This window comes from Dermacentor variabilis, chromosome 11, assembly GCF_050947875.1.
Source record: "Dermacentor variabilis isolate Ectoservices chromosome 11, ASM5094787v1, whole genome shotgun sequence".
NCBI lineage: Eukaryota > Metazoa > Arthropoda > Arachnida > Ixodida > Ixodidae > Dermacentor > Dermacentor variabilis.
This window is the reverse complement of record NC_134578.1, coordinates 98,966,015-98,981,218: the sequence shown is the minus strand read 5'-3', so window position 1 is coordinate 98,981,218 and position 15,204 is coordinate 98,966,015. Positions and strand designations below refer to the sequence as shown.

Below are 15,204 nucleotides of genomic sequence, written 5' to 3'. Positions count from 1 at the left end.
ATCCTGTCTGCGTGAGCAGCGATCATTCATTTTATACATTTTTCGGGGCACTTGCATTACTACACGCGCAAACATCTAACCACGTGATGCTATCTCTAGATAAAGCGCGCTTTTTTTTATAGTTCGCAGGAATGAAACCCGTAACGATTGTCTTAATGGAGAGAAAGCGTCTGAAATGTTTCTCAACGCAATCTCCAAATTTTCAATTGAAGGTTTCGTCTTTGAGTTAATAAATAATATGGTAAATAATCAATATTTCCGGTTTATAAATTACTCATGCCAAAAATCGTATCGAATTTTAGAGAAATCACCTTATACGCGTATCTACCGAGGGGCAGACGGGGCACCCCTCCCCCCACATTTAAAAGCGGGCACCGTCGTCTGTACAGTGCAAAATCCAACACAACAGCTAAGGCCCAGTGGACTTTTAAAACAGCGGCCCCCTAAGTGTGCGTTTATTACTACGTATTCTCCACTCAGGCAGCTAGGACTGTCTTTCAGGACTTGCCGCCACATTCTGTAGCAGATGACGCTGGGCTGGCAGCACTACGCATGACGTTTCTGCGTGTTTCGACCCGCCTGCGGGATGAGCCTTGAACGCCTGCATTGGGGAAGGGTTGTCGCCGGGCAGTATAAAACAAGCTTCGCCTTCCACCGCTCGCTTTGTCCCCTGTTCGTTGGAGCCGTCTAACCCAACCACCTTTGACAACACAAAATTAGCTTCGCTTTTTATGTACTACCGGTCTGTAATCACTGCTGCCCTTATAGAACTTTTGTCGATATATTTGGTGACTGTCTTGTCTTTTTGGCGACAAAGTTTCCCATTCAGTGACCAGCGTCTTTTTTGGTCAATTGAATGAACAAGTGGTGACATTTTAGCGACTTAGAAGATAGGAAACTTGCTTCAAAAATGACTTTCTAGAAATCAGTTCATTAGTCACAAGCTACGTGCAAGTGACCGAGACTCGCTGTATGACGTATAGGCTCTCTGACGATGATGAAGCAATGGTTGCCTTCACATTGTAATTTTGCTTCTCAGCACAATTGTCAATAATAGAATTCAGATTGTGCTCAAAAAATTTATATTTTCTAATTCTTTGCAAAACCCACTTGAAAAGTTGAATCAGTTGAAGCGCTGTGGATTCTGCGGCATCACTGCACTGCGGCAACTGAGGCATCAATAAATGAATTCGATTACTGGACGTTCACAAGCGCAGCAGTAAATTATTTTCCCCAAACCTGTTGGCATAAATGCTTTGTTCACACTAACAACACGGTAGGTGAATAAGGCAGGTCAACTATAGAAAGGCACACAGAAATGCGTAGATATTGGAGCAGCTCAGCTCGCTAACGTGAGCTTAAACAAGTTGTTTCCGTTTCTTTCAGCTTTCAGACCAATCAATACTTCGCGGTGGCTTTCAGATAGATCAATGGCGAAAACGTAGTATTTGACCTGTATAAAGCTCGGCTCATTGTCATGCTCGTGTTAACAACCGCCAAGGAAAATTGCAGATTTAGCTGTTATGGGCTCGTTACAATAGCTGTTTATATTGGCGATGGTGTCCACCGCCGGTGTTCGGTTTCCGTAGCAGCTATCGTCGGGAATGAGAAAAAGATGCCTTGTTTCTGCCAGCATCCGGGGCCCGCTGAGTGGGAATCAGTTTCTCTACGAGCGAGCCACGCCAGCAAACCGACGCCAGGCGGACAGTTCAGATCGTTCTCGTGAAGACACCACGAAGAGACTTCGCCGCAAAGACCCTTTAGTGCGTCTTGTCTAAGAGAAAGGAAAGGCAGGGAGGTCAACCAGACGAGCTTCCGGTTTGCTACCCTAAACTGGGGTGAGGGAAAGGGCGAATAGAAAGAATAAAAGAAGAAGGAAGTGAAGACTGTGTACGGTGAAGCACCTTGACACCAAAGTGGAGTTCGATAGGTGGTGATCTGCGTTGATCGCATCTGGGACGACCAAAAGGCCAGCGGTCGTTGCGCGAGTAGGAGGCTGCGGTTGAGCTATGGGGCTTACTCGAGAGTTGCAAGCACTGGATTAAGACCATCCCAGTACTTGCACTACACTTCGCGCTGACGGAGTATGCAACTTGCTGAAAAGTACACGAAGGGTATTTAGGAGGGACCGAAGCATCACAACCACTTGCTGATCTTCGGACAATTTATCGGAAGTCGGCGCTGTAGACTGTACCGCGGTGCGCTGTATCCTTTGATGTGACTGTGGCTGCGGCTGTGGCACCGGCTGTGGCACCTGCTGTGGAATCGCTCGTGGCTGCGGCCGTAGCATCGGTCGTGGCTCCAGTTGTGGCTTCGGCTGTGGCTCCGGCTGTGGCTTCAACTGTGGCTTTAGCTGTGCCATCGGCTGTGGTCTCGGCGTTAGCTGAAGCCACAGTGTACTGCCTAAATCCTCCTCCAGCTCCTACCTGAACTCCTCCGTGTGCCACGAACGCCTTCCATTTTCCTAGCTCTCCTACACAAACGTAGAGAACCACAAAATTTCAGGGACAATGTAGACTTATGGTGCTGAAAAAGTTTGGCTATTTTTTTTTCTTATGAATCGTACTGTATTTGTAACCTTAATAAAAGAACGCAGGATTTAAGCTATCGTCATCCGTTATTTAAATAGGTTAGATGCCAACACGGATACATAAAAGGTAATTTTACGTCTGCTCAGTTTATTGAAACGGTTCATGACTTCGTAGTAGCAATTATTATTATTAACTAAGCTCACGCAACACTATAGATTTCAGCAAAGCATTTAACAAGGTTTCCCGCAAGAAGTTACTTTATAAATTAAATGAAATCCTCCAATATACAGAGTTAATATTCTGGTTGTCAGCCTAGCTAAGAAACCAGCAGCAATATGCTGCCTGCAAAGACTACCCTCCAAACGACTTTCACTAGCCTCTGGTGTTCGACAGGGATCCGTGCTTAGGCCGCTTTTCTTTTCTCGTTATCATTAATGACATAGTAACGGATATTTTAGTAAAATTCAATTGCATGCCAGTGATTCTGTTATTTAGTCAGAGTTAAAAAGTGTTTCTGACAAGCTCAAGCTGAATCAGGATTTTCAGAAGATTACTGATTGATGCCAAAGAGTGGCGAATAGAAATTGACTTGAAAATAGGTTTTTACTGCTAATACTCGGAAATGAAACCGTTTAAAATTTAGCTATATTGCAAATAGTATCCTTCTCGCTGAAACAACTCACTTTAAATACTTAGGACATCGGATTAATAAAGCCCTTCATTGGCCAAAGCACGCAGGCCACCTTAAAGCTAACCCAAACCACAAACTTCTTTTGCCGAGAGATTAGATTATGGAGTTTCACGTGCCAAAACCATGATCTTATTATGAGTCACGCCGTAATGGGTGACCCCGGAAATTTGGACCGCCTGTTCCTAACGTGCACCTAAATCCAAGTACACTGGTGTTTCTGCATCGCGCCCCCATCGAAATGAGGGCGCCGTGGCCGGGATTCGATCCCGCAACCTCGTGCTTAGCAGCCCAACACCATAGCCACTAAGCAACCACGGCGTGTGTTCTTTCGCCGAGGAATGTTAAAATTATCAAACCCTGCTGTTGGATTGCTAACGTGCAATATTGTTGTCTTACCAATAGTAGAATATGCTTCTGTAATCGGAGACCCGTTTACTGAAACTGAGAAAAAATACGGAATATTCCCCCGAAAAAAAGAAAAACGACAACTGTCCGCTTTGTGTATAAAAATTCTGAACTTTTCAATTAGAATTCTGTGGACCAAGGCTAAAATTATCTACTATTTCCCAGTGTAATCGCTGTTGCCGTCTTAATTTTTTTACCAACTAATTATTGGGCACTACAACAATAACACATCAAAAATATCGTCTTTGTCATCCAGATAGGCTATATACCAGACAAAGCCGTAATTTATTAGGAACGGCCTTTCCCGCATGCGAAAAGGAGTTCGGAAAAGAGTGCTTCAAGTACTCTTTTTTTTTCCTGGTGTCTTTAACGAGTGGAATAGCCTCACTAATGATGAAGTTCTTGAACCAAGTGTTGACACTTTTGCTTTCAAACTAGTGTCGTCAAACTCTCTTCTTTATATTTTGTTTTGTATGTGCATTTGCTAAACATATGTAAATTATGAAATAAGTAGTATTTGATAACATACACTACCGAAATCCGCAGTCTGGATTGCAGTATACATAAATAAATAAATTAAAGCCAGCTACACCCTGTTTGTAAATTCACGTTTATCCGTCACCTACAAGCACGGACATTATTACTAACTTGAAACCTCTATAAATTATTTGCCTGTATTATGCGTTGCAACATACGTGCGTCATTAAAAATTCCCTTGACAGTTTTAGTGACAATTTCATCTACTTTCTTGTCTCACTTCAGCGACACGCTTCAAAAAAATAAAACGTGAGAAAATTTTGGGCTAGCATTCACAAAACTTTTCTTATGTAAACGCGGACATTTATTGGCCGTTGACGAGACAATAATCTCATTATCACGTGCTTATCTACAGTTATTTGTTGGCTCCCGAATGGCAGCCAATCAGGAGAAGCTCTTACGTAAGGAAGGTGCGGAACTTGGGGCCGATATCATAAGGTTTTTTTTTTTTTCGTAAGCGATGTTTGCCCTTTGCCAGCGACCTTTGTTAGATATATGAGATCTGCAAGAAAAGCAACTGGGCTAGTCTTCCCTTGAATTAGTTTTTTTTTTTTTGCCAAACAGTGAACTACGTGGTCTACTTCAATTTAGTCGTCCTATAGTCACGCATTTTTCTATTGTGCTCTACGCTTATACGAACTGCTGCAGGGATTCTTCTGTTACGTCCAGGAGATTCTTCTGTTACGTCCAACGGGCCCCTGCTTCCAGAGCTTCACCGCATCTGCTTGGTGATCCCCTAAGATTAGGGAAATAAACAAAGTCATAAGGGGTAAAATAAAGAGACCAGGGGAAATGTTCCAGGATGGCGATCTTCCTTTCGTCAAGCAACCGCCGGCTTCATTCGATATTCTGCATTCGTTGTTCAGCATTCGATGTTCTATTACAGCTCCCGTCTGTCCTCGCGAAATTAGAGAAGTGCCGAAGGATTTCTGTCTAGAATTACTGGTCATTTTTCGGGTTCTATGCTGAGAGAGCTCGCTACGGACGATGCCTCTCGTACTGAAACACGTGATGTGCATGAGTTTTTGTTTTCAGTTAACTCGCCTTCTTTTACCTCAACAAAGACGGAGACTTCCATTGACCGCCTTGCAGCTTTCTGGCTCATAACATGCGTGAAACCTGTCGTTTCGTGCATCTTATGGGCGTGGGATGAAATGCAGCCGTGACGGCCGCATTTTGATGGGCATGAAATGCAAGAACAAACGCCCGTGTGAAGTGCATTGGATGCATGTTAAAGAACCCCAGCGGTCTAAATTATTCCGCAGTCCCCCACTATAGCATGCCTTACAACCATATTGTTTTGGCACGTAAAGCACCAGGCTTTCACCTTACTGACGTGCGTAAAAGTTTCTGTTTAAATGTTACGCTGAGTATTCCAAGTCTCTTATTCTGAAAATAATGCCAATAGACGTCCGGAGTGTCGACATGTCTGTCTGTAAATCGCAGGCTACATCCTGGCTGACCACGGTTTCGACGTGTGGGCCATGAACACGCGGGAGATTGCGGCCCGCTCACGCAGCATCCACAATCTGCAGCAGAATGACGACCGGTACTGGCAGTGGAGGCAAGGGACTTTCCTCTGATTACTCTCGCCATTGTAGAACAAAAGATCATTTCGACTCCCGTGATCTGAGCTTGAGGAGAAGGATAGTGCTAGCCACGGTTGGATCTAAGCTTGCTGGGGCATAACGACAATTTACTCCGCCCGAGCGCCTGTGCGCGTCAAAGAATCAATGGCAGCTGCTATCAAAATATATTGGAACGGAAAAATCATTTCTCTCTTCATTCACTGCACCGAATTTGATGTGGTTGGTCGCATTAAAGAAAGTCAGAATCAAAGATTATGGGCGTCAGATTTATTTTAGCTTCGGCCATCCATTCTCTTCAATTCTGTAAAAGCGAAAAATTCAAAAGAGCTCAAGTGCCATAGATTAATGGAAACACTTTATTGATTAATCAAGGGAAGGGAAAAGAGAATACAGAAGGGGTAGGATGAGAGGGAGAGGGTGGGTGGGTCCTTATTCTAGGACACCTGTTATCCTGGCTACCCTCTACGCCTGGTCCAAGAAGCCCCTTTGGGCCTTAGCCCTAGCCGGGCGAGGAGACTCCCACGGCTCCCTACTGTAGATATCGATCGTTATTTATTACTGTTTTACAGAGTTGAACACATGGCACTTGAGTTTCCAGAAAGCAAACTCAAGTTCCACATTTTCATCTCTGCATGTAACTGACTGAGAAATAACGATAAAATAATTATGTAAACTGATCCTATTAAGACGTCTAAGGCGCACAACATGTATATAATATACGCGACTCTCAAGTATATCATAATTTGTGAGACGCACTTTTGCCGAAACCTCCTAAACAGTGCAACAATTCCACCCAAGCCGAAAAAACAAACACCAAGCTCGTCCGCTCTAGATGCCCTAAAGGCGGAACCGCATGGCGCGATTTCAGGCGCGATGACGCGCCGATGGTGGGACGGGCGCGTCATTTTGTCGCGTGCCCAGCATGACCCGTCACGAAATCGCGCCGCCGCGTGCTGCTGCTCGGAGTAGAAAAAAACGCGTCGCGCGGCGCGTCCACCAATCAGAGTTCAGGTAAGTCACGTGGCATCTGGTCACGTGGCATTTTGTTTCTTTTTTTGCCACCAGATGGCCCTGCTCTCTGCGCATCTCGACGGAACCTCCTTGGCGGAATTTTTCTTTTTTTCTCGTCAGAACTAGCGCGCGCGTCGAGGAAAACGTGTGCTACCGTGATTTCGTTGGCGCATCGTGTTGGTTCGCGCATCCTGTTCACCTAAAATGAACAAAGCAACTTTCAACGAGGCCCTAATAACTAAAGTGGAGAAGCGTCGCGTCTCATCGCTAATACTGGCAAGACAATTTGCTAATAATATTACCAGTGTATGGTGCTCGCTCTCTTCTCAACCAGGCAGGCCGCACCCACATGTACCTCCTGACCCGCATTTTTTCTTGCTTCAGTATCAGCATCCCCCTTAATAGCATCAATCGCCTTTTCTGCTCGGTAGTAAGCGGCCGACCCTCCTTTTTATATGTGAAGTTGTAAACAAGCAGCGGCTTCTCAGCATGCGGAAGGTACATAGTCGCAGTTTCGCACACAATATTACTGCTTGAAATTAAGCTTGATAAATACACTTCGAAAAGAAATGTCGCTGTCTAATTACACTCAGAATATTTTTTATTGTAGTGTTTTGTAAGTTTAAGGGCATATTATATATGCGGTAACAAAGACAATACATGTCGTTGAGGGTCATGTTGTCTGGCAACCCGGAAAACGCGGCGCGAAAGCACCGCTCCTTTTTTTCGTACGGGTGCTCGCGCGTCGGCGGCAACGCGGGCGTTTGCCGCCCGTTTTACGCTCGCGAAAAACGCGCCATGCGTTTCCACCTTAACGGATGTGGCTTACAGAACTGCGATATCTGCTTCAAGGGTTTAAAGTTTACCGGTTTTAGGCATCTGTTGTAAAAATAATGAGTTCCTAAATCAAAGTTCGGCTTCCTGCAGTAACTAAAATTTAGCTTTCTCTCACGAATGCAACACGCCTCATTCAAACTGGTCGAGTGGTTCTTTCGTGTGCGAATTTTTGAATCTCACATGTATTTGAATAGGAAAATCCAAGTCATCCCCGAGCTAAAGCTTCCCTGCTAAACGCAGTATAGCAGCATTAAGACAACGCTTCTCATAGATATCAGTACTATTATTTTGATTACACGTAAAATTCTACCACTGCACCAAAATGGCCCCGTACCCAATTAGATGAGTTGGCGTTTATTATTACTTGCTATGCATTATCGCTCGCTGAATAGATCGGTGCAACTCAGAAACTTCACGAATAGACGAAACATTTCTCTCCGCTGAAATATTAAGCCCTCCACCAAAGCTCGTGGAGCCCCCCATCTTATATTTAATTTTCTCAAGGAAAGTTCCGCGTTTTTCTGCCACACTCATATTATCATGAGTGTGGCAGAAAGAACACCTTCAGCTCTGCTTATGGCACAGTGCTCTTTTGCTGGGCCAAAATGAAACCCGCTTCAGCCCTGAAAACATGCTTGTCAAAGGTTTTTACATGGATACATGAGTGTACCCAATGTTTTCAATTTCACGCGTGTGTCCATTTTAACTTTCATATTCTCCCTCGTTGCTTATATCAACGCGACAGGAGTGAGAAGCCCCTTACTGGGACGATACATAGAACACCTATACTCGAAACTTTCTATCCGTACTTTCATAATTTTAAGTGTGTTTCAATAATATGCAGTGCGAATTACTTCCGCATTATTCTCCTAGTAATATTTTTTTCCGATATTCTGAGATACAACAGGGCATACGTGTTTTTTCGCCAAAGTGAGAACAACAAACCAAGCCTGCGTTAGCAAGCATTAAAATATTGCTCACGTTATCAGTGTGGTTAATTTAGGGTGCTAAATAAGAGAGCATAAATAAAATAATCAAAATTCTTGCGCGGCATAACAGAAGCTCTGTACAAAACAAAAGGTCATACAACCTATGGCGCGTTTACATATTGTATGATATGGACACCGAAAGTATTATGTGGTGGTGTGCAGTAGACGCAGACACTCAAGTTCTTGTAATCAAGATCCTCGCATTGAATTACCGTCCATGTCAATGTAATATTCAAGGTTGGAGTAAATTATGTAGCACACAATATGCAGCGTACTGCATCAAGCGCACAACTGTCTTTATTTTCGGATTAGCACATAGAGCTATGTGATGTCGATCATATCTGTCGTACAGTCAAGAGGGTTGCAGGGGCCCGCCATTGAAGTGACTTACCCCGATTTTTCCATCTTCTTCAAAGGGAACTGTTTATTGGCTAATTTGTATGTACCTGCAGTTTAAAAAAATGCACATCATGACACAGTACGAAAGAAGGCAGACAAAGGACAAATGCTATCCTTTATCGGCACTTACCCTGTGCTTGTCGTATGTCTGCCTGAATTTGTCGTTTGTTATGTGATGTGCGCTTGTTAAACCCTCTTACTCGCTGGTCCTCGAGATGCACGGATGGTGTTTTCATCCATCTTCTTGCGTTCCACCCTGTATTGCGGTTGCTGCATTTTACATATCACAGTATCCTCGCATTGAACGATGGCAGAGCAAGGACACGTAGATGCATGGAGAACGGACGGCGAGGTCATAAAACAAGTGGTGGCGGAAAAAAAATGGTGTGAGCAGGATAACACCAAAATCCGAAACAAGGAGCCCGATCTCGAAACAATACCATCTAGATAAAAAGAGACCCCGGCGCGGCTGACTACGTACCCGAAACATACAACAGCGCAACGAGCTCGACTCTAGTTACGAAGATAAACAAGAAAACAGTCTCCGCAACGATATGGAGTGCAAAATACATCCAGCGTTTCAGATTCCGAAAACGGATTCTGATGAAATTCTCTTGCATGCCGACGGCAGTGTGAGCCATAAAAATTGAGCTGTCAAAGGGTGCGGATAAAAAGCGGCAGAACCCATCTCACGATGACTCTCGACCGTAATGCATCAGCATTGAAGCAACGTAGCGACACAACGTATTGCTACCGTTGAAACGATCCAGGTGTGTATGAAAAGTGTACCGCAGCGAGGCTCCTCTTTCGCGCTTCCTTAGTCACACTGGGCGCCATCTAGTGCAAATGTCCAAGTGCAAATTGTGCATTTAGGATTTTTTAGGCTTCTGCTCAGCTTCCTCACACTCCGTATTTCAAAAATTTCATGTTGTCGTTTCATCTCGGTTCAACATGATGTCGCCCCATTGGCAGAATTAGCTGGTGGTCCCAGACGATAGCTTCTCTTAGCTGCCCGGTTACTTATCAACCCGTGAATTTCATTTCGGAATATAATAACAACGCTTGATTGCCCCTACATCTTCGGGTAGAGGCAATCTACCTAGCATCGAATAGCGTAGGTGCAAGCTATTTAGATTGCCTCTACCTAGCAGTGAATAATGACTCCAGTCTTTCAATCTGTGATTTCCATGACTTTGCTTGGTTGCCAATTTCGCCAATTTTCCGGATACGTGAGGTGCCATGCTTTAACTTTTCATGAGTCACCCACGGGTGGCAAAGTTTCGTAGTTTCACTTTCTTCTCGAGCTATAACATCTTCTTATTCCTAGATCTCTGCAATGACATTTCACATCGTGTTTGTCGCATACAGTCTCATCTTCGTCGGAGTATGCACGAAATGAGCTGACAAGTAAATGCGCTTACTTTTGAAACCAAAATACACAAATGCATAACGCCAATTATCTCTGTTAACAATCCTGAGGTAAAGGTTCATGAACTTGCGTTCTACGTGGTGATAATTTTTAAGTTTTACGTAATTTTCAAAATTTCTTGCTGGAGATAACATGCTTCTAGTCCTTGAGCTGAATTATTAAGAGAGGCGGCATTGCTGCATGAGAAATTGAAACACATCTTTAAATCATTTTTGAAATATCTAAATAAATTACTAATTTATTCATTTGCAGCACAGACTGCAATTTACGATTTGTAGCCGGTGAGTTTTCCAGGTGTATACCATTGGAGTGAATTTCCAGAATGACACCAGTCTGAAGACGTGCGCCATCGATTTCACCGTAAAAATGCGCTGTTCAACTTACTTTTCTCGCAAAACGCTCTTTTATGCATTTAAGCACAAAAGTAACTAGAACGCCAATGTATTTTGCCGCATACTCTGGGAAGCAATATCTCAAAGCTGGTGTCATTCTGGAAATTCATTTCAACTGGATACGTCTTGTAAACTCACCGGCTACGATTCGTAAATTGCAAAATGTGCCATGAAGTAAATATTTAAGTAGTTTAATTAGTGAGTTTCGGTTAATTGGATGAATACGCGTTTCGATGTATCATGATTGTAACGTCCGCATCTTCAAGTAATCCAGCTCAAGGACAATAATTACGTGATCTCCCATAGGCGATTTTTTTTAAATCCCCCAGAACTTAAAAATAATCGCTCTGTATAATACTAAAAGACGGCTGCAGGAATGATTAGGTTACGGAAGGCAACACACAGTTTTCAAAGACGTACACAGTGTCATCAGGACAAGTTACTTCAATAGTAGATCTTTTGTTAACGCGAAACACTGATCTTAAAAGACAAAGACTATTGCAGCGGAAAAGCAAAAACATTCAGACTTGTGGCGCTAGCAGCCACGCCGTTACAAAGGGGGGGGGGGGCGCGAAGGGGGGCTCGTTACGTTGATCGCCCATATATCCTTATATTTATCGAGTCAACACAGACCTTCGAATCGAATCCAATGTGTGAAAATGCGGCCTACTGCACTTTGAACTTTGAACTTTAAACATTCGTCTTGCGTGTTTGAAACAGAGCTCCCGAATAACTCATCTCACTTCTGAATCCAAGCAACTCAGTGCAGCACCTTCGAAAAGAAATGCTCTACAGGTGAGACAAGCAAGTGGGTGTGTTTGTTTCTCACTGTCCTCTACAACGTTTTGCGATGTCCCCTTCAAATATGATAATCTCAGATTCTATCTGATCCAGCTTTGCCCACTTTAATTGTAATGGCAAATATATGGACACTCGAGGCTCGTTTGCAGCGCCGCGGTCGTGCTGTACTGGTATCAAAGGCGCATGCGCGGCCGGATGGTTACGGCTCCGGGACGCGCAGTGCGTTAAAACTGCAAAAAGGACAAAGCCAAACTCGACGCAGCGTCCCGCTCCGCGCCGTCGGGTTTGCCGGAGCCAAGTTTGCAGCCGAGTCACACGCACGTAGTGTTAAGACACCGTGCGAGGGGTCCAAGCACAACTTTGCTATTCTTGCAACGTTGCAGAACCTTGTTGTGGCTTTCGACCTTTGGCCCTTCTGGCGAAATTGTCTAATTTCATCATCATCATCAGCCTGGTTACGCCCACTGCAGGGCAAAGGCCTCTCCCATACTTCTCCAACAACCCCGGTCATGTACTAATTGTGGCCATGCCGTCCCTGCAAACTTCTTAATCTCATCCGCCCGCCTAACTTTCTGCCGCCCCCTGCTACGCTTCCCTTCCCTTGGGATCCAGTCCGTAACCCTTAATGACCATCGGTTATCTTCCCTCCTCATTACATGTCCTGCCCATGCCCATTTCTTTTTCTTGATTTCAACTAAGATGTCATTAACTCGCGTTTGTTCCCTCACCCAATCTGCTCTTTTCCTATCCCTTAACGTTACACCTATCATTCTTCTTTCCATAGCTCGTTGTGTCGTCCTCAATTTGAGTAGAACCCTTTTAGTAAGCCTCCAGGTTTCTGCCCCGTAGGTGAGTACTGGTAAGACACAGCTATTATATACTTTTCTCTTGAGGGATAATGGCAACCTGCTGTTCATGATTTGGTAATGCCTGCCAAACGCACCCCAGCCCATTCTTATTCTTCTGATTATTTCCGTCTCATGATCCGGATCCGCCGTCACTACCTGCCCTAAGTAGATGTATTCCCTCACGACTTCCAGTGCCTCGCTGCCTATTGTAAATTGCTGTTCTCTCCCGAGACTGTTAAGCATTACTTTAGTTTTCTGCAGATTAATTTTTAGACCCACTCTTCTGCTTTGCCTCTCCAGGTCAGTGAGCATGCATTGCAATTGGTCCCCTGAGTTACTAAGCAAGGCAATATCATCAGCGAATCGCAAGTTACTAAGGTATTCTCCATTAACTTTTATCGCCAATTCTTCCCAATCCAGGTCTCTGAATACTTCCTGTAAACACGCTGTGAATAGCATTGGAGATATCGTATCTCCCTGCCTGACGCCTTTCTTTATTGGGATTTTGTTGCTTCCTTTATGGAGGACTACGGTGGCTGTGGAGCCGCTATAGATATCTTCCAGTATTTTTACATATGGCTCATCTACACCCTGATTCCGTAATGCCTCCATGACTGCTGAGGTTTCGACTGAATCAAACGCTTTCTCGTAATCAATGAAAGCTATATATAAGGGTTGGTTATATTCTGCACATTTCTCTATCACTTGATTGATAGTGTGAATATGGTCTATTGTTGAGTAGCCTTTACGGAATCCTGCCTGGTCCTTTGCTTGACAGAAGTCTAAGGTGTTCCTGATTCTATTTGCGATTACCTTAGTAAATAGCTTGTAGGCAACTGACAGTAAGCTGATCGGTCTAGTATTTTGCAAGTCTTTGGCGTCCTCTTTCTTACGGATTAGGATTATGTTAACGTTCTTCCAAGATTCCTGTACGCTCGAGGTCATGAGACCTTGCCTATAAAGGGTGGCCAGTTTCTCTAGAACAATCTGCACACCATCCTTCAACAAATTTGCGGTTACCTGATCCTCCCCAGCTGCGTTTCCTTTCTTCATAGCTCCCAATGCTTTCTTTACTTCTTCCGGCGTTACTTGTGGGATTTCAAATTGCTCTAGACTATTCTCTCTTCCATTATCGTCGTGGATGCCACTGGTACTGTATAAATCTCTATAGAACTCCTCAGCCACTTGCTCATCCATATTAGTAATGATATTGCCGGCTTTGTCTCTTAACGCATACAGCTGATTCTTGCCAATTCCTAGTTTCTTCTTCACTGTTTTTAGGCTTCCTCCGTTCCTGAGAGCATGTTCAATTCTATCCATATTATACTTCCTTATGTCAGCTGTCTTACGCTTGTTGATTAACTTCGAAAGTTCTGCAAGTTCTATTCTAGCTGTAGGGTTAGATGCTTTCATACATTGGCGTTTCTTGATCAGATCTTTCGTCTCCTGCGATAGTTTGCTGGTATCCTGCCTAACGGAGTTACCACCGACTTCCATTGCACACTCCTTAATGATGCCCACACGATTGTCGTTTATTGCTTCAACACTAAGGTCCTCTTCCTGAGTTAAAGTTGAATACCTGTTCTGTAGCTTGATCTGGAATTCCTCTATTTTCCCTCTTACCGCTAACTCATTGATCGGCTTCTTATGTACCAGTTTCTTCCGTTCCCTCCTCAGGTGTAGGCTAATTCGACTTCTTACCATCCTGTGGTCACTGCAGCGCACCTTGCTGAGCACGTCCACATTTTGTATGATGCCAGGGTTAGCGCAGAGTATGAAGTTATTTCATTTCTAGTCTCGCCGTTCGGGCTCCTCCACGTCCACTTTCGGCTATCCCGCTTGCGGAAGAAGGTATTCATTATCCTCATATTATTCTGTTCCGCAAACTCTACTAATAACTCTCCCCTGCTATTCCTAGTGCCTATGCCATATTCACCCACTGCCTTGTCTCCAGCCTGCTTCTTGCCTACCTTGGCATTAAAGTCGCCCATTAGTATAGTGTATTTAGTTTTCACTCTGCCCATCGCCGATTCCACGTCTTCATAGAAGCTTTCGACTTCCTGGTCATCATGACTGGATGTAGGGGCGTGGACCTGTACAATCTTCATTTTGTACCTCTTATTAAGTTTCACAACAAGACCTGCCACCATCTCGTTAATGCTATAGAATTCCTGTATGTTACCAGCTATATTCTTATTAACCAGGAATCCGACTCCCCGGTAGCACAGGACGTGCCCGCTATTTAGCACTGTATACGCTTCTTTTGGCCTCCTAACTTCACTGAGCCCTATTATATCCCATTTACTGCCCTCTAATTCCTCCAATAGCACTGCTAGACTCGCCTCACTAGATAACGTTCTAGCGTTAAACGTTGCCAGGTTCATATTCCAATGGCGGCCTGTCCGGAGCCAGTGATTCTTAGCACCCTCTGCTGCGTCGCAGGTCTGACCGCCGCCGTGGTCAGTTGCTTCGCAGCTGCTGGGGACTGAGGGCCGGGGATTGATTGTTGTGTTCATAGGAGGTTGTGGCCAAGTACTGCACCAGGGTGGCCAATCCTGCTCTGGTGAGGGAGTGCGTTGCCGGTTCTGGTCACCGGGATCAGGCCACACTCCAGGCCTGTTTGTGCAATTTTTTCAACACGCGGATTTTTTTAAAAATCCGGTGGAAAATTGCCGGCACCGGGATTCGAACCACGGACCTCTTGCCCGGGAGGCGGGTGTTCTACCTCTACGCCACCGCTGCACC

General features: G+C 44.5%; 1 protein-coding gene across 1 annotated transcript in view; it reads left to right on the top strand.

Moving 5' to 3' along the window:
• The window catches only part of LOC142563394 (lipase member M-like), a 28,709-nt gene that overhangs the window by 13,288 nt on the left and 217 nt on the right, over window positions 1-15,204 (top strand). The window contains exon 3 of the mRNA XM_075673948.1: window positions 5,611-5,728. Within this exon, the coding sequence (XP_075530063.1) occupies window positions 5,611-5,728 (118 nt within the window). The remainder of the gene's footprint in view (window positions 1-5,610; window positions 5,729-15,204) is intronic.